The sequence below is a fragment of the Trichechus manatus genome, unplaced genomic scaffold (assembly GCF_000243295.1).
Source record: "Trichechus manatus latirostris isolate Lorelei unplaced genomic scaffold, TriManLat1.0 scaffold00123, whole genome shotgun sequence".
In the NCBI taxonomy this organism is placed as follows: Eukaryota; Metazoa; Chordata; class Mammalia; order Sirenia; family Trichechidae; genus Trichechus; species Trichechus manatus.
The window spans coordinates 4961727-4986093 of record NW_004444059.1 but is presented as its reverse complement, the minus strand read 5'-3'; the positions used below and the strand labels follow the sequence as shown (position 1 = coordinate 4986093).

General features: G+C 38.6%; 2 protein-coding genes across 8 annotated transcripts in view; one reads left to right on the top strand and one right to left on the bottom strand.

Moving 5' to 3' along the window:
* Nucleotides 1–3293, bottom strand: part of PUS7L (pseudouridine synthase 7 like) — a 40446-nt gene extending 37153 nt beyond the window's left edge. For 2 of the 4 annotated variants that reach the window (XM_023738847.1, XM_004384566.3), the window contains exon 1: nucleotides 3116–3293. In XM_023738847.1, the coding sequence (XP_023594615.1) occupies nucleotides 3116–3174 (59 nt within the window). In that variant the 5' untranslated portion in view covers nucleotides 3175–3293. Of the gene's footprint in view, nucleotides 1–107; nucleotides 346–1003; nucleotides 2472–3115 lie in introns of those variants that run through there. The other 2 variants (XM_023738849.1, XM_023738848.1) reach the window with 2 other exon arrangements.
* A 31-nt stretch (nucleotides 3294–3324) lies between these two features.
* The window catches only part of IRAK4 (interleukin 1 receptor associated kinase 4), a 28486-nt gene continuing 7443 nt past the window's right edge, over nucleotides 3325–24367 (top strand). Inside the window, exons 1-8 of one of the 4 annotated variants that reach the window (XR_002825337.1) lie at nucleotides 3325–3438; nucleotides 11208–11377; nucleotides 13457–13602; nucleotides 14403–14585; nucleotides 15096–15256; nucleotides 16455–16519; nucleotides 19226–19340; nucleotides 20342–20451. Coding sequence is in view for 3 of the 4 variants with exons in the window: in XM_004384565.2 (XP_004384622.1) it covers nucleotides 11217–11377; nucleotides 13457–13602; nucleotides 14403–14585; nucleotides 15096–15256; nucleotides 16455–16519; nucleotides 19226–19340; nucleotides 20342–20451 (941 nt within the window). In the remaining variant the exon portion in view is untranslated. Of the gene's footprint in view, nucleotides 3439–11207; nucleotides 11378–12242; nucleotides 12380–13456; nucleotides 14586–15095; nucleotides 15257–16454; nucleotides 16520–19225; nucleotides 19341–20341; nucleotides 20452–24367 lie in introns of those variants that run through there. The other 3 variants (XM_023738850.1, XM_004384565.2, XM_023738851.1) reach the window with 3 other exon arrangements.

The window sequence follows — 24367 nt, the reverse complement described above, 5'->3', positions numbered from 1 at the left end:
TGAATGCACAGGCAAACATTTTCTGATATAACTTGTAAGTTGACTCTTCATCTACCCCAGACTTCCATCTATTATCTGGATTTTAAATGGGTCAGTTTCAAGCTTACCTTAAAAATACTATTTGTAGGACCACACAAAGAGACTAGAACATAGAACTGTTTACAATGATTTGTCCAAACTCCACCTGTAGAGTCGAAAATTTCACTAATTTCAGAGAACTTAGGACTAGAGTTTTATATACTGGGGGGCAGGGACAGGAGAGGGGACAAGGAGAAGATAGAAAGAAATAGTCTAAACTGTTATATAAATGCGGTTCTAAACACCAGCTTGGTATCTGATTATGCTCTAAGGTAGACCTCATTTAGTCCTGAACCGTAAGCCTTCTCTAAAGCCCCCATTAGGACAGACACAAACTTGTGAAGTTGACCCCGAGGAGATTTCCAACCATCATCTCTTCGTCATCAGAGAAAAGAGACCCCTTAAAGAACTTTGTGGGAGCAGTACAAAAGAGAATAGTCCTCTGAGGAAAACTTTACTTACTCTTTACACAAACCATGGCTACCATACCACATGGACCTGTGGAAAAGATCAGTTTCCCAGGGCCCCATACCACTCAGATCATCAGAAAGCCACACATTCTAGGAAATTTATTATCATCAGGACCTTCATCCCCATTTACACAACATATTCTACTAATGTGAACCAATTTACCAGCCTCCTCTTCTCAATCCTTTCCACTGTGCCATGTAGAAATCAGTAAATTTTCTATATCCTAATTTCCTAGGGAATATACAAGAATATTTCCTTAATTCCTTAATTTCCTGCACATTCCCTTCAGTTTCTTGCCCTAATTGAAACCTGGCTATTTCCCCAGACTACTACTTCTGCAGTCCTCACAAGTGAAGGCTATTTTTCCTTTCACACACCACATGCCTCAGGTCTCGAGGTCATAAGTATTTTCTGTTTCCCACTGCTCCTTCCAAACCATTTCTTTCTCCTCTACCTTCAAAATTCCCAGTGCCTTTGAAGTTCACGCCATCAAGCTTTACCATCTGCCATCATCTTCACTCTGATCGCCTGAGGACTTCTCTTCATTCACTGATGACCTTAACATCTGGCTTACTATCTTCACATCCAGCATGACTTCCGTGATCATCCACATGCATCTTCCATTCAACATCGTGGTCCCTCAGTTCCTCAACCTCCCAGGTCCACTTCATCTCAGTCATCCCCTCCCATGGTCATACCCTTGACTTTCTCATCTCCATAAAATGCAACTTATAAAACATCAACTTTAAGCATCTGGCTCTCTGATCACTCCTTTCCATCAGCCCTACTTAATACTTTCATTCCAGAAATTCTTAGACATTGTGAAGGCCTCTAATCACTGCTTCCACTGCTAACTCACTATAGTCCATTCTCCAGAAAGCAGCCAGAATATCTTTAAAGGTAAATTAAATCATATCAGAACCGTTTAAAACATTCTAATCACGTTTATGATAAAATCCAAATTCCTTACCCTGACTTCCAAAGACTATGATTCCGGACCCTATCTATTCTCCAAAAGCATCTTGTACCCTATCCCCATTATCCACTACACTCCAACTATACTGGCCTTCTTCAGTCCTTTGCACTAACTGTTCCTGCAGCTTAAATTGTTCCTTCCCCAATTATATAGCTGCACCTTTTAGTAATCAGATCCTCAGAGAGGTCTTCCTGACCAATAAGCTAAAGAAACTAGCAAGTCACTCTCTTCACAAAGCCTTATTTAACTTTCTCTACAGTTTTTTTATTTACTGTTTTCTTTGTTATTTACATTCTGTTTCAATAAAATGTTAGTTCTATGAGAGTAGGAATCTTGTCTGTCTTATTCACCACTGATTACCCCACATTTCAGAACAGTGTCAAGTACATATTAGGCACACAATCAATACTGACTACTGAATGAATGAATGAACAAAATAAGAGCTGTAAGTGTGAAGGGGAGGAAAGAAGAAACCACTTTTGCGTGTGATAATAAGGAAAAGCATAATGCAAGCAGTGGCCATCTAAGTGTGGCCTCAAAAGGGTTCAAGAGATAGAAATGAAGCAGACAGAATATTATTAAATAATGTACAAAAAGATGCAATGTGTTAGAAATAAACAGCTCAGATACAGAGAAGGGGGGGTTGGTTCTAGTACAGTTCTGGAAAATACAGCTAGAGTCAGACTATGGAAGACACCGAATGCCCTGCCAGGGACTTAGAATCCACTGGGTGACCAATAGATGGTAACTGGAGATGTCTTAGTAGAATGACATAATCCAAAACATGATTTAGTAAGACTCTGATGGCACTAATCAGGATGCATCTGATGGAACAGGGATTGAGAAGTGATGTGATCAAGAGCAGAGCTGCAAAAATTGGCCTTGGAAAGAATAATGATCTTCACTTTCCCCAGAAAAAGGAAGACACGAAGACATTTTAAACTAGTGGAATAGGTAGAGCAAGTTGGGGGTGAGGGGTGGGGGGAGCCAGGGGACGGGGTGGTAACAACGAAGGAATTCCAACCAAGCAAGCATCTTGGTAAAAGAGTGGGCAGATGCAGAGATCGAAGTAGGGCAGGTATGTGAGAAGGTTTGGAGGTGGGAGTTTGGAAAGCGTTAAAAGGTTTGGAACCGAACTGGAGGGCAGCCAAGGAGCCCATGTGGAGTTAAGTATAAATGTGCAAGGTTCCTAAGCAACAGGGTTTGCATCTGATGAGCGTGCAGGGTGTAGAGGTGGAGGTTAGTTTGGGGAATTACTAGTTGAGGAGGGATCCTGAGAAGGTAGCAGAAATGAAGGCGAGAGCTCTCTTCCCCCATGCTCTTCCTTCCCAACTTCCAAGATCTGTCGAACTGGTTCCCAGAGAAGCAGAACTAAAACCTGTGTTGCCGTCCCGCTCTTCTCTGAGGAGTCCACAGACACAACCAGGGGCTCCACTTGCTTCTTCACTCCCCCCCACCCTCTGGTGTGTCACTGGCCCACGTCGCCTTCGTCTTGGGGGCAAAGGTTTGGAATAACCAAAGCAAACTTTGTCATCTTCCCAAACACAACCCCCACATCGTGGAAAAAGCAACGCGCAAGGCCCAGTCTACCTCGCTTCCAGGAGGTTTAAGTCTCCGCGCAACGCTGTGCGCATGTCCGGAATCCTCATATATTTACCCTCCGACCGGGGAGTATTTAAAGGCGCAGGCTCCCATGTGAAGAAGCGCCTTAACCAAAAGTTCTTGGTAGAGTCGTAGTCTGAAAGTGCAGAGAGGAAGAAGCAGGGCCTGGAACGGGCAGGGCCCGGGGCGGGGCCTGACGGGTTGTGCCCGCCCCGGGCCCCGCCCCGCTGCTTTCCACGGCTAGTGTTCCTCGGCCGCTGGCTCCGCCGTGAGGCGCCGCGCCCGCATCCAGGGCCCCACGCCCCGAACAGGTAAGACATTGCCGCGGTCAGCGCCTCCTCTACCCAGAGGTTGTCCAAGGTCCGCGTCCCGGCCTCCTTTCTGCTCTAGGCTTGTCGGATGACCGTTTCGGGTCGCAAATCTCTTTCAGTCTTGTCTTCAAAGTGAGAAAAGTTAGGAAGTAGGTTGCATGGTCTGAATCAAGACCTGGAGTGGGTCCATCGAGATCCAAAAGTTAGTCCGACTTGGAGGAAGCTGAGGCACAGAGAGGCGTCACCCAGCTATTCAGTGGCGCAGTCTTATCTCGCCTCAAGTTTCTCGACTCTCTGGCTGTTTGTTCCCTGAACCCGTTTACAAAGTGAAATCTTGTTTCTTAAGAATCAGGAAGTAAGGTCAGCACCGGCAGAGATGATCGTGGAGTGGGAGGCATTCACAGCCTCCACACGATTCTGATTAGCTTATTTTCTCCAGTTTCCAAGCTTCCAGGACATTAGAAAGTGAAGAGGAGTTGTAAGTAACAGGTAAGTACATTATCACATAGGAAAAGTGTACCTGACAACCTGGAAGCAAGAGAGGAGACAAAGGGATAAAAAGCAAACCTTGAAAACCCGAGAAGGCACATCAGCCATTTGGAATGGGAATAGCTGTATTAGTGCCTCAAAAACGTTATTTGCCCACTGCTCAAGGATTCCTAACAGCAGAGGATATTAAATTCTGCTTTTCCCCTTTCTAGGGATAATTCTTGAAGACGACTGTCAGAAAGTTGGAATTTTTTTTTTTATTCTCCTGTTTTGATGCTAAATATTTGATTTTGCTCTCTACCTGTCTAAACAGAGCTCCTGATCTTCTCGGCCAAGCTTGCGCCTTCCACACAGTCTCTCCTCCATCTCAGTAAATGGCAGGAAACTGTTGTTCATGCCAAAAACCTTGTACCATCCTCTCACCCTCCACATCAGCACATAGGATTCTGTTGGCTCTACTTCAAAATAGATTCATCCTCCAAGGACTTTGCACCTTCTCTTCTACTACCCTAGCCCAGACCTCTGGCATCTCCCACCTGGATTGTTGGTGTAGTCTAATAATCTCTTCTTGCTTCTCTGCCTTTGATCTAATATAGTTTATTCTCAGCAGCAGCCCCAGTGTCTTTTAAGACATGATTATGGAGGATGTCTCACCTCTTCTCATAACCTCATCTGTCTTCTTATCTCACTCAGAGGATAAACCACAGTCAATAAAATGAGATCTGGAGACCTGGCCCCTTACTTCACTAACCTCATCTGCCACCCTCCTGCTCCCCACTTGCAGCCTCATTGTCTTCTTGCTATTTCTCAAAGGGCCTGCTTGGGCCTTTGCATTTATTATTTCTTCTGCCCAGAACACTTTTCTCCCAGATATCCTGCAGGCTGACTTTCTCATTTCCTCCAAACCATTGATCAAAGGGCACCTTCTTATTGAGACCTGCTGTGACCACCTTATTTAAAATTACAGTCTGGTCTCTGTTTATTTTTTTCCAATGCCCTTGGCACCATCGAATGTATTATTTGTTGCCATTGTTAGCTGCCCTCAAGTCAGCCCCTGACTCACGGTGACCCCATGCTCAATGGACCAGACTGTTGTCATCCATAGAGTTTTCATTCGCTCATTTTCAGAAGTAGTTAGTCAGGCATTTCTTCCTAGTCCATCTTAGGCTGGAAGCTCTGCTGAAACTTGCTCAGCATCATAGCAGCATTAGCAGCATGCGAACAGCCACTGACAGACAGACAGTGGCTGGGCTTGAGGTACGTTGGCGGGAATTGAACCCACATTTCCTGCGTGGAAAGCAAGAATTCTACCACTGAACCCCACTGCCCTCATAAACATATTTTAGATTTTATTTATTTGCTTATTTTCTGTCTTCTTCAATTAGAATATAAGCTCCACAAGTTCATGTATGTTTGGTCTAATTTGCCTAATACTTAATCTCCAGGACCTGGAACAATGTCTGGCACAAATAGTAAATATTTAATGAATTAATGATATTTTTAATACATCTAAAGAGTTTTAAAGCACTTCCCATTGAGTTAGATCATGTTCGAGAAAGCTGTGTTATAATTTATGAATATATGTTTAAGGGCAGCCCTATATAATTTAATAGGTCCAGAAGGCATCACCAGCTTTTGTTCATAATGATAAGTTGAATTGTCTGAAAGTAAGGGTTATTTATCTGGTATATTTTGCTTACAAAGGCATGGAAGTAAAGAATGTATTTTAGAAGGATTATACATATATTAAAAGTACTGAGCTTGATAAATAAGATTGCCACCATCTGAAAAGCTTAGCTATATTCTCAAGTCTCTAATTTCTACTCTCTTGATAGCCCCTCACCAATATTTTGAAAATGCAGGTTAAATACAGTTCTGTACATTTCATTAAAAAAGTGATTTAAGAATAACTTGTCAGAAAATAATAATAGCTATATATATATATATATATATATATTTTAAAGGAGCCCTGGTGGAGCAGTTGGTTATTTGAACCCACGAACCATTGTGCAGGAGAAAGATGTGGCAGTGTGCTTCCAGAAAGATTTATAGCCTTGAAAGAAGCCCCATGGGACACTTCTACTCTGCCCTATAGGGTTGCTATGAGTCAGAATCAACTAAGAGCAACAAGTTTAATATATATATTTTTTTGATTAGCTATTGTATGCTATGATTACGTCTTTTCATTTGTTGATTTTAAATTTTATGGCAACTCTTGCGTTAGGTATTACTATCGCTGTTTTTCAGTTAAAGAAACCAGGGTCTAGAGAAATGGAGTTATTATCCCTGGTCACAGTTGGTTTGTGGAAGAGCTGAGATTAGAACCCAAACCCATGCAGTCTCAAAGCCCATCTTCTCTCCTCCCCTCTACCCTCTCACCTTCTGATCAGAGTGCTAATGAAGCACAGTCTTAAAACTCTATTAATTCATTTGACAAGAACCCATTGGGCTCTAGAAGCAGATGCTTCTCAAATGCCACCTCGCCATGTGTGCATGTCTGAGTTGTCTTATTTGAAAATATGAATGGTTTTTCTATACCATGGGAATTAATGATATGAGAAAATAGTCATGGAGTGAGTTACTTACTTACTTATTTGTTTGTAAGCGATATTTCCTGTTCCACCTCTGTAAATTCTAAGAGTGCATTAAAGTGAAACCTTGAACAACTTGAAGAGGTTATGTTTTTTAAATAAGATGTTTGCACAAATAATCAATTTTCATTGTTGAAAATCCAGGCGAGCAAAAATGAAACCACCCATTAAAATTACCATCAAGAGATTTAAAAAACAAACAAATCCATCACTGTTGAGTTGATCTTGACTCATAGCAACCCCATGTGTTACAGAGTAGAACTTCTCCATAGGGTTATCTTGGATATAATCTTAATGGAAGCAGATCACCAGATCTTTCTTCTACAGCACCTCTGGGTGGGATCGAATTGCCAACCTTTTGGTTAGTAGTCAAATGTAAGCTGCTTGCATCACCCAGGGAACCTCATCGAGAGATAACCACTGTTAATATTTTGGTGTATGTTCTTACAAATACCTGGTTGGGAGTGGTGTATAAATGTATGCCTAACGTACATTTTAAATTCTAAGATTTAGAACTTCTGGGCATTTATTTGTGGAAGAGTTGTCAAAAGGCCGTCACTACCACCTCTCCTAGAAATTTGGCTGTAGGAGAGCTACAGAATTTATTCTTCTGGCCTCATGATATTGTGGTCGTTAGCTGCCATCGAGTTAGCCCCAACTCATAGTGACTCAGTGTGCAACGGGATGAAATGCTGCCCAGTCCTGCACCTCCCCATGATAGGGAAGGTTGCATGGGCTGGGGTTCTAACAGTCTGACTATTGTTATCCATTGGGTTTTCATTCACTGATTTTCAGTACATTGCCGTGCCTTTCTTCCTAGTCCACTGTAGTCTGGAAGCTCCGCTGAAACCTGTTTAGCATCTTTGCAACTCTCAAGCCTCCACTGACAGATGGGTGATGGCATGAGGTGCTTTGGCTGGGTCTCCCGCATGGAAGTTCTACCATTGAACCACCACTGCCCCGATGGCCTTACAGTAGCCTATTTCTATTCTCAATTCCCTGCATTTTAGTTCTAGCTTTTAGGATTATTAAGCAGTTCAACCTTTATTAACTGTGTAAATCAACTTTATACTTCTTACTGTGGAAAGAAATCTGTATAAGTAGGAAAAAATAACTTGAGTAACACAACTGCAGAATCTATAAGCATACACAATTTCTTGAAAAATATTCAGTCTTCCTCTCATTCAACACAAATGTTTTGAGTAGTTGCTAAAGATGAATATGGTTAGGTCCCTGCCCAGGAGAGCACAGAGTCTATCAGAGAAGGCATATACATAAACAATAAAATATAGTAATTGTTATAATAGAAGAATTACTGGATGACATTTAGAGCAAAATGTATGACTGTCAGGGAGAGCCAGTAATGCCTTTTGAGTTGGGCTCAGAGGAATAGTAGCCATTTACCCGGTGGCCTTCAAGGTGTTTGGGCAATTTTTTTACATAGCCATAGATGACCTCAACTCCTGCTTCACAGAGAAAGTAGCATTGTGTGGGAACTCTCCCTTTCCCTTCACATATCTCTGTATCCAAACCTGTTTCCCTCTTTCTGATTTCAGGAATAGACCTCGTCCTGTCACTATGAGTCAGAGTCGACTCGATGGCAGTGGGGTTTTTTGGTTTTCTTCAAGTCTGAACCCTCCACCTACACTTGATTCACTATCCCTTTTGTATCTTAAACTGGTGTAAGTCTTAAAACAAACCCTTACATCAGCAGAGTCTCCTGAGACTCTTTTAGGAGATTCTTAGGTCAAAATCATATATGGGTAAAAGATACATTCAGAGTGCAACAGATTTTAATATGAAAAAAGTTCATTGATATGGTTTCAGATCCACATTGCAGCTAACCTTTGAGAAATTATCACTTTTCAAGTTTTAGTGTGGAATCAGAGAAAAATACCCAGTACTTTCTGAAAAGACTAATCAAATCCTCCTCTCTTTTCCGTTTATATGTCTGTAATGCTGGAATGTCCTCATACACATCAACCAAAATGATATATTGCAGCAGACTGAATGTAGAAGCAGCTACGAGAATCTGGCTGTCTTCTGTTAAGTTAGACATTAAAGAGATTTGCAAAACTAAAACAATGTCACTACCTTTGTCACTGTGAGAATTATATGAAATATTGTATACGAATCAACTAGCATTGTATTGGGCAGTGAATTTGTCGTGGATTGAATTGTGTTCCCCAGAAATATGTGTCAGCCTAGCTAGGTCATGGAGCCCCGGTAACACTGTGGTTAAGCATTTGTCTGCTAACCAAAGGGTCAGCAGTTCAAATCCACCAGCCGCTCCTTGGAAACCCTATGGGACAGTTCTACTCTGTCCTATAGGGTCGCTATGAGTCAGAATCTACTCAACGGCAGCGAGTTTGGTTTTTTTGGTTTTTGACTAAGCCATAATTCCCAGTATTGTGTGATTGTCTACCATTTTGTCATCTGATGTGATTTTCCTACGTGTTGTAAATCCTATGTCTATGATGTTAAATGAGGCAGGATTAGAGGTAGTTATGTTAATAAGGCAGGACTCAATCCGCAAGATTAGGTTGTGTCTTAAACCAATCTTTTTTGAGATATAAAAGAGAGAATTGAGCAGAGAGACATGGGGACCTCATACCATCAAGAAAGCAGTGCTGGGAGGCAGAGCATGTCCTTTGGACGCCGGGTTCCTAGGCTGAGAAACTCCTCGGCCAGGAGAAGATTGATGGCAAGGACCTTCCCCCAGAACCGACAGGGAGAGAAAGCCTTCCCCTAGAGCTGGCACCCTGAATTTGGACTTCTAGGCTACTAGATTGTGAGAGAATAAATCTGTTTGTTAAAGCCATCCACTTTTGGTGTTTCTGTTATAGCAGCGCTAGATAACTAAGAATTCATTCATTCTTAAACACTTACTAGTATCTACAATGTGCTAGTCACTAGGTGTGTATTGGTAAATAAAATGAGCATAGTCCCTAAACTTATGGAGCTTGTACTGTAATGAGGGAGAGATAGTAAAGTAAGTAAATATATTATTGCAAATACCTTGTGCAGTGATGAAGAATGTGTAGGTGGAGTCGGGAGGGTAGGTAGACCTACTTAGATGTAGTAGTCAAGGAAAGCCAAAGAGAAGAAGAGTATACTAATTTAGAAGCCTAGGATACAGAGAAGGAGCCCTGGTGATGCAACGGTTAAATGCTTGGCTGCTAACTGAAAGATTGGCCAATCAGTGGTTCGAGCCCACCCAGCAGTTCTGTGGGAGAAGGACCTGGCCATCAGCTCTTTTAAAGATTATAGCTTAGAACACCCTATGGGGCAGTTCTGCTCTGTCACATGGAATCCCTATGAGATGAAATCGACTCGATGACACCTAACAACAACGAGAGGATACAGATAGACTTTTTTTTACCGTTTACTGTTTTAGCTTTTGAATTCTGTACACCTGAGTGTATTTTTATTCCAAAAAAAGAATTATGTTTTATTTAAAAAAATAAAAATATGTTGGAGAGCAAGAATAATTGACAAAAATATCTGAGTCTTTTTGTCTTGTTTAATTAGAATAAGGGACATGTTATTGTTAGGTGCCTTGGAGTCAGTTCCAACTCATAGGGACATAGAGATCAAATAAAAACCATGTAGAGAGGTAAAGGTTTGAAACAGTCACTAAAGACAAGGAGAAAGACAAGTAGAGGGATTGACAGCAGTGTTGAAGGCCCAATGGAGAAGGGGTTCCTATAAGTTTGTATTCATACCAGTCTGCTCAGTATGTAGTTCTCTATAGCTGTATTCAGTACCTCTGGTGTACAGTTAAATTCTGAGATTTATCCCTGGCTGTGGCTCTGCAGGGTAGAGTGGCAGACGGGTGGATTAACCAGTAAGCACAGTATGCACTGAGCAAGGTATGCACAGGCTTAATTGTATTGCCCATCTGTGGTGAGCAAATTCACATGGATTTCACAACATCTTTGCTGTGGTGGGGGACAGGTGAAATTGTGCACTGCAGATTAGTGAGAAGGCACAATTGGGCCTGTGTGTACCTTGCTTACTGGGTAATCTGTCCCTAGCCGGAAAAGAAGGGAGGGGACTAAGGAAATCGAAGGTTCTGACTGGAGAGTAGTTGAAATGGTGAATCGCAGGGTTCAGCTTACTAGGGAAGGAATTGTGGTCAGGTGGATCAGATGGACTCAAAAAATGCAGAGGCGTCAAGAATGACCTTACTCAGTGAAAGTAAATGGAGTGACCATATCTTTCAGTTCCATACAAATGATGTCAGTACATTTTTTTTTACCTCTACCCAAGAGAGTTGAATAAATTTTTAATAGTAAATAAGTACTGATTGAGCTCATATCCTGGAAAGTAAATCTCTTATTAATATGTTTGATTTTTGAATATGCCCACAGGAATTTTTCTGAAAGAGTAAACTTTTTGCTCCTTTATGTAAATTTCACTCAGAAAAATGTCAGTGTCAGAAAAAGAGTTCTTCATTTTTTATTGATGTTTATAGTTGGGGAAAGAAACCAAACTCAGAGGACAATTATACAAATAAACCATAATATCTTTTTAGGATATCAACTAGTTGACTTTGAAATGTTCCTTTATTGTGCTGTAATAGAGTGCCAACTTTTCACATGATATAGTAAAGTGTGATGTATAAGTGTACAGATAATCATCTCTGAAGCTACTGTAAAAGGTTAATGACATTTTTCAATATTTTAGGAATAGAAGATGAGCAAACCCATAACTCCATCAACATACGTGCGCTGCCTCAATGTTGGACTAATTAGAAAGTTGTCAGATTTTATTGATCCTCAAGAAGGATGGAAGAAGTTAGCTGTAGCTATTAAAAAACCATCTGGTGATGATAGATACAATCAGTTTCACATAAGGTAACATATAAAAAAATTAATTCATATATCACAATCTAGAATGATTAATAGGTATAAATACTGTCCAATGTTGCAGTTTAAAGTTATCTCCAGTGGAGATAAGGGTAATAAGTAATCTCTACCTTTTTTTTTCTTTTAATTTTTGCTTCATTCTCTAATATTACAGCTGGGCTGTGGTCTTGCAAATAAGTTTTTTTGTGCTAGAATTAGGATTCCCACCTTCACTCAGGTTCTCTGTTTGGCAAGTTCAACTGTTGGTACAGTTCATTCTGCCTCACGCTTCTCATTTCCAGATTGCAGTAACATAAGAATGTTATAAAAATCTCTAGTAAAATTCTGGAGCCTATACATCTAAATGTATAAATCTCTAACCCACTCTAACAACATACTTTGGTAATTTTTCAAATTGACATTTTAAAGTTGTTGCTTGTAAATGTATACATCTATGAACAAAATTTTTAGTCCTTAGCCTGGGTTGTTCAATACTGTCTTCAGATGATTTCCATTCTTTCTCTCTACTCATTTCTACTTGGTTAATGTAAAATGTAAGTACAGATTTTATTTTTGTCAGTCATCGCAGCTCAAATCTATGTCAAATCTGGCTTTGGTAGCAAGAGGAAAAGAAATTTATTTGTGATTTTCAACATTAACCTGCTAAAGAACCTAAAGGCTTGGCTGCCTTATTACACAGTTCTTCCTGGAAGTGTTGCCTCATTTGAAGGGTGAACTTCTTAAATTACTTGGAAGAAACCCAAGTTTAACCCTCAAAAGCCAATTATTAAATATAGTTTGTTAAGATTACTATTAAAAAATTATGGAGGGTGGTTGGGACATTGATGGTGAGGAGGAAAACTCTTCTTTACAGAAGAATGCCGGCAAACAATCGTTGAAAGAAGAATAGAATTAGAAAGTTACCAGTTGGCAATCACCAGTGAAAATTGATCCATGGGAGACTCATCAGTGAGTGCTAAAACCGTAAGGTGAAAGTTGTTGAAGAACAAGGTATTCACAAGATTTCAAAGTGTTACCCACAGATAACTTATGAATTATGAAAGGGACAAAGTAGTTTGTTCTTAAACTTAACGTCACCAATAATGGTACAAACTGCCATTATGTGCCTCTGGATGTGATACAGTGGGAAGCACACACTATTGCCTATGCAGTGTTCTTACTAAAGAATACTAACCTGAATTTAATCATGAGAAAAAAGACAAATTTAGATTGTGAGACATTCTGCAAGACATCTGGCCTGGACTCTAAAATACAGACACACACACAGTGAGAGCAGGCAAGGGGATGAGAGCACAAATGTACCAAAATGTTACCAATTAGTCATTTAGTGAATCTGGGGGGAGTAAATCTTTGTTCATTGTATTATTCTTTCAACTTTTCTATATGTTTGAAATTTTTCAAAAAAAATTTGAAGGAAAAAGAGAAACTTACTGGTTATATTTTTAAATGTTACTTCTCAAAACCAATTTTTGAAGAAATGGGAGAGAAAAACTTATCTTTTTCCTTCAATTTAATTGAAGTATAGTTAAGATCAAAGGAATAATTCCCTAGGTTTATATATATTCTATTTCTTTAAGCAGGCTGATTTATTAAAATTCACATAACTAACAGAATTAATAAGTCATATAGGGAAGTAACATAGCTTGAGAGCGCACCTTTATATCAAGTGAGATTTGAATTCAAATATCAACTTGGATATAGCTTATTGGCTGTGTGACCATGGTCTGGTTACTTTACCTTTCCAGGCCTGGCTTTCTCATTAGTAAAATAGCAATGATAATTGTAGTATCTTTGAGAATTAAATGAGTTCATGCGTGTGCATCCCTTAACTTGCTAAGTACTCAGTTAAGTATACAGTAAATGTTAAGTTTTATTATCATCATCCTCTGCATCTTTTTTCCTTCTACCTGTCTTTCCTGTCTCTTTGTAATTCTCACTGTCTCTCTTGCTGCCTTTTTCTTTAATATTATAGGTGGTGGGGTAAGAGGGGCAGGGAGGAATAATTCCTATTTTCATATTAACTCTATTTATATACTAATTTTTGTTTCTTTATTACTTGCCTTTAAGGAGATTTGAAGCATTACTTCAGGCTGGAAAAAGTCCCACTTGTGAGTTACTGTTTGACTGGGGCACCACAAATTGCACAGTTGGTGATCTTGTGGATCTTTTGGTGCAAAATGAGTTTCTTGCCCCTGCAAGTCTTTTGCTACCAGGTAAACTGAGTGTGACCAGGGTGTCAACAATTAGGGCGGAAAGACAAATGGCAGAAACAGTAACATTTCTTCTTACTGTTACTTTTTTCTCATAGTAGGTGAACCTTACTTTCATTCATACAGTCCTTTTCATTCTATCAACTCTCCCCAATCCTCTAACAAGCACCCCAGACATAGGACACTGCAGACTCTGCTGCCCTGGTGGTGGAGGCTTCATCATGGAGTCTGATGCCACCATAAAGTCTTGTCGTTTTGTACCAATAGGAAGCTGGAAAGGATATAGACTTCAGAAACCTAGTTTCGGCTATAGGAAATTAGCTCCTGATGAGACATTAAGATCATGATTTTCTTACATTATATTTCGCTGTGTTTGTGTGTCCAGTTGTCTTCCTCACAGCCTTACTTTTTTCCTTTGATGCTATTTACACCAGTGGTTATCAGCCTTTAGTGTGCATAAGCGTAACCTGGAGCTCTTGTTAAACATGTAGGTTCCTGGGCTCTATTCCAGAGCTGATGAATCAGAATTCTGGAGTTGGGTTCAAGGTCTGTATTCTTAGACAAGTCCTCCGTGCTTCTGATGCAGGTAGTTCATGGAACACTCTTTGAAAACACTGCGTTACACTCTACTCATCTTTATCACAGCCTTCAAATCCTTACTGGGTAGCTTCCAGTGTGTTCTGTGAGAATATGGAGCCCACATATGGAAAGTGGGATGATGTTAAATGAACCAAGTTCCTGGTTTAACTTTTTTATGAACACTTTTTCTTGTTGAAGGACAACTGATATATTTCATTTGGCAGATGCTGTTCCCAAAACTGTGAACACACTACCTTCTCAAGAAGCTATAACAGTTCAACAGAAACAGTTGCCTGTCTATGGCAAAGACAGGACATCTGTGACACCAGTGCAGAATCTTGAACTAAACTATATGCCACCTGACTCCTCAAGTGCAGAAAATGAAAGTTTAGAAGTTAGTGATACACGTAAGTAACATTTTAGTGCTTTCCACTAGTGAATTTTTCATTAATTCCATCGTTGCTTTAAAATAAACCTTTCCTTTTATTTTATTTAACAGTAGTCAGAAGCACAGTGCTTGTGTTTTTTCTCCTGATTTATTAAGCACAGTTTACATTATATTAGTGAATTGTCAGTGAGTAGAGGCAGTAGGACATGGAAACAACCACAGAAGCTATGAAAAAATAAGTAAATATATGACTTGACAGGGTCTTTTTTTAAAGAAAATATATGAATAAAGGTTTGGGTGGAGGATGACATTGTTTTTCTTTCTATTGGAATCAGCAAAGAACCAAATGGAATCCTCAAGATAGAGCTTACCATTTGTATTTAAAAAATGGTTTTCCCTCCCATGTTGCCTAATCAAAAACTGTAAATATTTGCATATGTGTTAAACCTTTAAATTGAGAAAATATTGAAATTATTGAAACCAGTTTCTTTTTTATCCCCGCACTTTTTCCCTTATTTTATTGACATAGGTTTTCACAGTTTTTCATTTTTTGAATTGAAGAGTGTCACAAATAACTTTGATGAGCGACCCCTTTCTGCTGGTGGTAATAAAATGGGAGAGGGAGGATTTGGAGTTGTGTATAAAGGCTACGTGAACAACAGAACTGTGGCGGTGAAGAAGCTCGCAGCGGTAAGTAAAAGTTTCAGGAATAAAAAGGATTAAAGGGAGAACTGCATCCTAGCATGCTATATGATAAACTTTAAATGAATCTTTAGCAAATATTATTATTTCACTGTGTATTTATTTTCTTTAAGAAAACTTTCTTCTAAGTTGGTTGCTCTTAATTTAAAAATCTGTTGGAAGCTATAGACCCTACCCCTAGAAAAATACACGTGTATATAAAAAAGTTAGTTGTGTATGTATATGTGTGTGTGTGTATATATATATATATGAAACTTTTTGGGGATTCACTAAATAAAGTTGAGAAGCCCAGCTCTACACTGCGTTTCATACATAATAAAGATGAAAATGGTAACATTAAGAAAAATATCTGAAAAATAACTTTCCTTACATTACCTTTATCATTTAAAAATAAAGTTTAGAAACTATAGATTAAGAAAAAAGAGAAAATTTTCTTGTCTGTGTATTTTGTTTCTGTTTCTGTTAGGCTGTTCACAGTTTTATTTACTTATTGTTATATTTTAAATCCGTTGTAAGGAGCCCTGGTGGTACAGTGGTTAAGTGCTCAGCTGCTAACCAAAAGGTTGGCAGTTCGAACCCACTCAGCTGCTCCACGGAAAAAAAGACCTGACGGTCAACTCCCGTAAAGATTACAGCCTAGGAAACCCTGTGGGGCAGTTCTACTCTGTCATATAGGATCACTCTGAGTCCATAAAGATTATAGCCTAGAAAACGCTATGGGGCAGTTCTATTCTGTCACATGGAGTTGTGAGTCGAAATCGACATGACGACACCTAACAACAACAACAAATCTGTTGTTATGTTCTGAAAAATAAATATAATATTTATATGATAAAGATAGTCACCTTTGTCATATATGTTGCAAATACTTTGCAGATTTTTTTTTTTCAAATTTGCTTATGTTTTCTGTTACACAGTTTTTTTTCCCAAAATGTTAATGCAGTGAAGTCTCATATATTATTTCATTTTATTCCCACAACAACTCAGGCTTACGTGGTTCTTTCCTCCCACTAATCAGGTGTGGGACCTTAAGCAAATCACTAATTTTTCTAGATCTCAGTTCTATGAAGCGGGAAGAATAATGGCTTTCTGTTTTAAAGAGAGATCAGTCGCCCAATCTCTTGAGCTCGCTTCCCGCGTTAGGAGACATGGAATTATTTAATGGTATTGTATTGTATTTTTTCAGATGGTCGACATTAGTACTGAAGAACTGAAACAACAGTTTGATCAAGAAATAAAAGTAATGGCAAAGTAAGTGTTAATTTGGCAGTGTGGTATAGTGGAAAAGAACAGGACAAGACATTTCTTACCCAAAGTGTGCCATGAACTAGTGATATTTTCAGATATAAAAATGAAAATAAAGGGTTTAGCATAGAGGAGATGAAAGTACTTTTTTGCTGTACAATTCTATGACTATATATATGCCCATGTGTATAGATTAAACAGCAGTCATGTTTTAAGTCACAGCAAAGTTACATGGAATTTCAACTCCTTTATTGCTTTCCATTATCATGTTTTCTGTTACCAGAATTTATGAGAAATAGATTGTGAGATATTAAAAAAAAAGGCAAAAAAACAAAACTGTAGAATAATAGGCCCTTAGATGTAAGATAAGGGGGCAGTGGTAGTTCAGTATTAGAATTCTCACCCTCCAGGAGGGAGACCTGCGTTCAATTCCCAGCCTATGCACCTCATGCACAGCCACCACCCATCTGTCAGTGGTGGCTTGCATGTTGCCATGATGCTGAACAGGTTTCACTGGAGATTCCAGACTAAGATGAACTAGGAGGAAAAGCCTGGCATTGTACTTCTGAAAATCAGCCAATGAAAAACCCTAAGCCACTATGTATTAGAGCTGGGATTCAGTCCCAGATCTGTCTGATTCCAGAGCCTGAGCTTTTGGTCTGAATCATAATAGGCCTAACTCTTTAAAACTAATTTATACGCATTAGACTCCTTGCTAATTGCTAAACCTCAAGAAATAAATAATATACTGGGATTGATACAGTGAAAATAAAGCACCCTGGGGAAAAAAATCAAAATTCCTTTTTTTTTTCAGGATTTGTTCGCCCACCTCTACTCCCCACTCTCCAGTCCTAAAAGTAACATGTTCAAAGTAGATAATCTAGGAAATACAGGAAAATATTTTTAAAATAATAAAAATTATCTCTTAAATATATCACCCAGAGATAACCATTGCTAATATTTTGCTGTATTGCTTCATGATGTGTTTATAGCATTTTTCCCATGTCATTAAAAATAATCTGAAAATACTTTAAATTATTATATTACATTCTAGCATAGGTACCATATTTTATTTAACTATTACCCTGTTAAGTTTGTTTCTAGTATTCAGTTATCACAAATTGAAGCTCCTTTGAACACCTTTGTACATAACTTTTTAAATGCAACTCTGCTTATTTCATTAGGATAGAATCCTAGAATTACTGGGTCAGAGTGCATGAACTTTTTTAAAGACTTTTGCAGTATGTGTCCAGATGGCTTTATGGGTAGGTTATGATTGTTTGTATTCCTGCCAGTAGTTTCAGGCTTCACTGCTACCCCACCACCATTGGGTATTATTATTTTCTAATAAGCGCCACCACTCTATGGCCCTTACTAGCAGAATGACCTTGGCTAAGTTTTGTAACACAAGTCATGTGTTTTCTCATCTGTAAAACGATAGTACTAACTTCATTAAGTTATTGTGAGGATTAAATAAAACAAAGCAGGTCAATCACTGACCACAGTGCCTTGCATATAGTATAAACTCAGCAAATGTTAACTCATCATTTTAAAAATGTGCCAGTTTGGTGGAAAGTGGAGCACTTATTGTTTTAAGTTGTACATCTTAAAATATTTATGAGGGTAGAGGAAGCTTTGGAGCCCTGGTAGTACAGTGGTTAAGCTGCTATCCAGAAGGTCAACAGTTTGAACCCACCAGCCTCTCCACAGAGAAAGATGTGGCTATCTGCTTCTGTAAAGATTACAGCCTTGGAAACTCTATGGGACAGTTCTACTCTGTCCTGTAGGGTCACTATGAATCAGAATTGATGCGACAGCACACAACAGAGGAAGTCTGGTTTGATATAATGAAAAGTTAAAATTGTAGATCATTTTGAATGAACAATGAATAGGCGCTTGGATGAACACTTTTCATGTACTAGTAGTATTTCTAGGCTCTCACATGTATTTGCTTATTTAATTCTCACAGCATCTGTGTGACATTATAGGTATTATCCCCATTTAGCAGGTAAAGAGGCTCGGTGAAAATTGTTAACTTGCCATAGGTCAGATATCCAGGAGGTGGCAGAGCTGGACTTTAAACTTAGGACTTTGTACTCTGAGCCCAGTTTACTTTCTGCTGTATATCACTGATGCCTACAGTTTTGTTATACTACAGCTCTCTTTAGCTTTATTACTCTCAAGTATATAAAGAAGCTCAAATTAAGTTATATAAGTGATGAGATGTGATTAAAGATCAGAAACGTGTAAATTAGGTATAATTAAAGATCAGATGTCTGCAAATTAGTGCTTCTGACATGTTGGAGTCAAAACACTTGAAAGTGTTTTCATAAAAGACTTCTTGAAATCTTGTTTGTGATATTGAAAATTGTGATAAGCAAATGTAAACAACAGCCTAGTCCTTCACCAAACTATCACAAATTCCAATGATCTGAATTACTGAACTTTTACTATAAAATATTTTCCTATTTTGCTTCTATTTTCAATCAGTATTGCATGAAAAGAGGACTGTTTACAGTAATATTATAAACAATTATAATAAACATAAATATATATCATAATAGTAGTGATACATAGCATACCATGATTTTCTTACTCTCTTTTTCTGTTAAAGATTTAAAGTAAATAATTTTCCACCTACAACTGAGTATGTAAGTGTGTATTAGAACAATTTTGGGTGGTAAGTTTAATTGTGAAAATTATTTGTCACAGGTGTCAACATGAAAACTTAGTAGAACTGCTTGGTTTCTCTAGTGATGGAGATGATCTCTGCTTAGTATATGTTTACATGCCCAATGGTTCATTGCTTGACAGACTGTCTTGCCTGGTAAGATGTTTGTCCATCAAATTGTTTGGCTTTCTGTTTCTGTGTCAAAATACTAATACTCAGTTTGTGATGGAATCATTTAAAGTGCATTACATTTATATTTTCCCTTCTCTGTGAAAACTATACAGTTGATGTATAAACAGCTGAGATTTCCATTCTCTTAGGTGAGAATCTAAGATGCAAAATTATTAGTCAAGGCTAGACTTTGAAGATGCTCTTACATATTTTAATCTGTAAACAAGAAGTGCTAACCCCCTATTTAAGGAGCCCTTGAGGCGCAGCAGTTAAAGCGATCAACTGCTAACCGAATGGTTGGTGGTTCTAAACCACCAGTGGCTCCTCGGGAGAAAGATGTGGCAGTCTGTTTCCATAGAGATTTACAACCTTGGAAACCCTATGGAGTCGCTATGAGTTGGAATCGACTTGAGAGCAGTGGGTTTGGTTTGGAACCCCCTATTTGATCTTATTTAGAGATTATTTGCTAACAACTTTTAAAGAACTATAATCCTAAACTCTTAATTAGCAAAAAACCCAAAACCAAACCTGTTAACCATCGAGTTGATTCCAACTCATAGTGATCCTATAGGACAAAGTAAAACTGCCCCATAGGATTTCCACAGAGTGGCTGGTGGATTCAAACTGCCAACCTTTTGGTTAGCAGATGAGTTCTTAACCACTGCGCCATCAGGGCTCCTTAATTACCAATATACAGTAAAATCTATGAAAGCAGGAGTCTGTATAAGGTGGAAACCTGTCAGAGAAGGAAAACTAAAATATTTTCCACTAAAACGAGCTATAGAAAAGTGGTAAGATTGCACGCTGTCAAAGGCAAAAAACTTGTGAGACCCGGAAAAACAAGGCAGTCCTGCTGAGTTCCAGTTCTCACAAGTTTCACTGCAATACTGTTTTCAGTTGTTACCTAGAAAAATATTTTGGATTATATATTTTCCATAGATTTTTTTTTTCTCTTTTTTCAATTGACCTGTTTGTTTCTTCCTAAGGATGGTACTCCACCACTTTCTTGGCACATGAGATGCAAGATTGCACAAGGTGCAGCTAATGGCATCAGTTTTTTACACGAAAACCATCATATTCATAGAGATATCAAAAGGTAAATGCTGCTAAAAAGCTTTCAGAAAACCATCTTTAAAGGATAATTTGCCCTTACTCTTTCTATTCACTCTTCATGTGAGTGTCTTAACCCAGAGCAGCTGGACTTTTCCCCCCAGTCACTCCATGAAAACTCTTTGCACTAAGAACATTCATAATCTTCTTTATTCCACACCCGGTGACCTATTTTCATTACTCATCATACTTGACCTTTTTTTTTTATTTGCTTTTTAATTGGAATGTGTTTTTTATTTTATTTTATTTTGTTGTCATTGAGAATATACACAGCAAAACATGTACCAGTTCAACAGTTTCTACATGTACAATTCAGTGACATTGATTACATTCTTCGAGTTGTACAGCTGTTCTTGCCCTTCTTTTCTAAGTTGTTTTTCCTCCATTAACATAAACTCACTGCCCCCTAAGTGTCCTGTTTAATATTTTGAGTTGCTGTTGTCAGTTTGATGCCATGTAGATGGTTCTTATACTTGGCCATTTTTTAATAGCATGTTATTCTGTTCTTCCTGATCACTTTTGCCTTATCTGAGTTCTTTTCTCTCTTAAGTTCTGGATCACCACTCTTTTCTGAATCACCTTTATCTTTCATGAATATTTTTCTCCTTAATTATTTTGTTAACATATTTATTGAGCACCTACTATATACTAGGCACTGTGGTAGCCTTTATGGGGTTTGACATTAGTCAAATGGTCACAAAATAATGTAGAATTGTAAACTATGATAGATGTAATAAAGAAATAGTGACTAGTGCTCTAATAGCTTATAAAAATAGAGTCTGTTAGTTTTTAGGGGTCAAAAAACATTCCCCTGGCCTCCAGACACTGTACTAACCAGAACTGAAGCCACTCCTAAAGTCCATCTTTCAGCCAAAGATTAGACAGGCCTATAAAACAAACAATAACACATGGAAGGAATGTGCTTCTTAGTTCAATCAAGTATATGAGACCAAATGGGCAACCCTGCCCAAAGCAAAGGCGAGAAGGCAGAAAGGGATAGGAAAACTGGATGAATGGACACAGAGAACCTAGGGTAGAAAGAGAAAGCCGGAGAGTGCTGACACATTGCGGGGATTGCAAACAATGTCACGAAACAATTTGTGTATAAGTTTTGAATGAGAAACTAATTTGTGCTATAAACTTTCATCTAAAACAGAGTAAAATTTAAAAAAAAAGGAAAGGTTCCCTGAGGGAGTGATATTGAAGCCATATCCAAAGAATGAGCAGGAAATAAATAGGCACAATTTGAGGGTGTTCATAGAAGACGGGAAAAGAGCATTGCAGACAGAGGGAAGCACATTTGTAAGACCAGTGGTGAGAGGGGACATGGGAGCATGATGAATTACAGAAAGTGAAATACTTGCAGCATAACTGAGATGCAGAAATTGAAAGGGTGATTAATGTGAGATAAAACTATAGTGGTGAATAAGGTAGACCAAGGTAAGGATTTTAATTTTGTCATAACTATAATAGATGCCATTGATAATTTTAAGTAGGAATGTGGCATCACATTTAAGTTTTGAGAAGATCACTCTCTTGAGTGAAGTAAACAGTTTGTAAGAAGAGAGATGTTGGAGGCTGTCATAGGAGTCTTGGTGGTGACAGTTCATATGAAGAGAGGTGAGCAGATTTGAGAGATTAAGATGGCAGGGCTTGATGATGTCTTGGCTGTAGAAACGTCAGGGAGAAGGAAGTTTCGGAAATAATTCCTGGGATTCTGGCTTCTAGAAATGCATTCATTTATAATGGCATGATCCACTTATATAGAAAACACTGAAAGAGAGCCAGGTTCAGGTGGAGTTATGAATGTGAGTTTTCTTTTGTACATTTTGAGTTTGAGGTGCTTTTAAGATACAGAAGTAGAGATGTTGAACAGGCGGTGTGATGTACAGATTTGGGACTCAGAGAAATATGAGCTGAAGGTATAAGTTTTTGTATATTATTCACATACAGGTTAAAATCGAAGAGATCATATTGTTGTAGTCACTTAAAGAGAGATAGAAACTAAGAAAAAGCCCCAAGGTTAAGTTGTGAGGAACCCTAAAACTTAATGGCCAAGTAGAAGAGAAGCACCCAAAAACTCATCTAAGAAAGTACATACACAAAGGTAAGATGAAAATCAGGGACATGTGGTATCCCTGAAAACAAGGAAAGAGAATGTTTCCCAAGAGGGAGTAGTCAAAAAAGTTGGGCTTTTTTGAGACCAGAATGAGGACTGAAAATCAGTCATTTAATTAGTGCTGTGAAGGTCATTTGTGACTTTATGGAGACCTATTGCTCACCTTCCAAGCGGGAAACCTGGGTTTGATTTCCAGCCAACACACCTCATGCACAGCCATCACCTGTCTGTCAGTGAAGGCTTGCACATACCTATGCTATGGAACAGGTTTCAGTAAAGCTTTCAGACTAAGATGGACTAGAAGAAGGGCCTGGCTATCTACTTTCAAAAATCAATCAGTGAAAACCCTATGTATCACAATGGTCTGTTCCTCAACTGATCATGGGATGGTGCAGGACTGGGCAGCATTTTGAACAGACCATTATGCATGGGGTCGCCATGAATTGGGAGCCAACTCAGCAGCATCTAACAACAACAGCATTTCAGGTAGTGATTGAGTCAGAAGCCAGGTTGTAATAGAGGAGAGAGGGAGAGCTGAGGAACTGAGATGTAAGTATAGGTTAAGTCTTTTAAGACACTTAGCTAATGAAGGGTGGTAGCTAGAAATAGTTGTGTCATTCAGAAAACAATTTTTTTTTTTAAGATTAAAGCATGCTTATATGCCTATGGGAAGGGTTCAGATAGGAGGGAAAGGGTACAGTAGAAGAGAGAAGTGGGATAATTTATAGAATAAGGTTCCTGAAAGTATAGGAGGGAGCCCAAGTGGAGTGATTAGCCTTAGTTAAGAGGAGAGACACCATTGCTCATCCCTTATGTTTTGGTATTCCCTTGTGTTCTACCTCATTTGTTTCTTCTGTTCATTATGCATGTTCTTGCTGAGTGATGTTATGTAGACTCTAACTGCTATCTATATGGGGATGACTCCCAAATTTGTGTCACCAGCTTCCAATCCTGTATTTTCAGTAACCACATACCATGAACACCTCTACCTGGATATCCTGAAGGATCCTGTAAGCATGTTAGAAATCCAACTCATTATCTCTTCCAACCCACACTCTTCTGATCCAATGAAGTCACTATTGATTCAGTCTCCTGAACTAAAGACATTCTCATTTCCCGTATCCTACTAGTTACAAAGTCCTGTGGAGTGTGCCTCAAATTTTTCAGTTCATATTTACCCCAGTGCTCTGCCTTTGTGTAGACCCTCATAAGCTCTCATTTGCTTTATTACAAAGCTTTCTGACTGATCAACCTACAACCAGTGCGTACTGGTCATCTGTTCACTGTAGCACTGCCAGGATTATGGTCCTAAAATTCAAGTCTGATAACATCAGTCCGCCGTTACGAAAACTTTAGTTGGTATCATGTTGCTTACAGGATGAAGTTTACATTCCCTCTATTTTCCATTCACACAGTTTCTTGCATTTGATTATATATGCACCATATGCTTTCATGTTTTTATCGTTTTATACATGTCACCTCATTTGCCTGAATACCTTACTTTCCCTCATTTACCCATAATCTTCTAATTATTCTTCATGATTAAATACACTTGTCACCTTCTGTTTGGAATTCTCCCCACTTCTTCCAGGCACATGGTTGTTCTCTCTCAGCATTTTGTACCTAATATCTCCATTATGTAGTACTTTTTTATTTATTTATTTTTTTGTTGTACTTCAGGTAAAGGCTTACAGAACAAATAGTTTCTCATGAAACAGTAGTACACATGTTGTTTTATGACATTGGTTAACAACCCCACAACATATCAACCCTCTAACTTCTC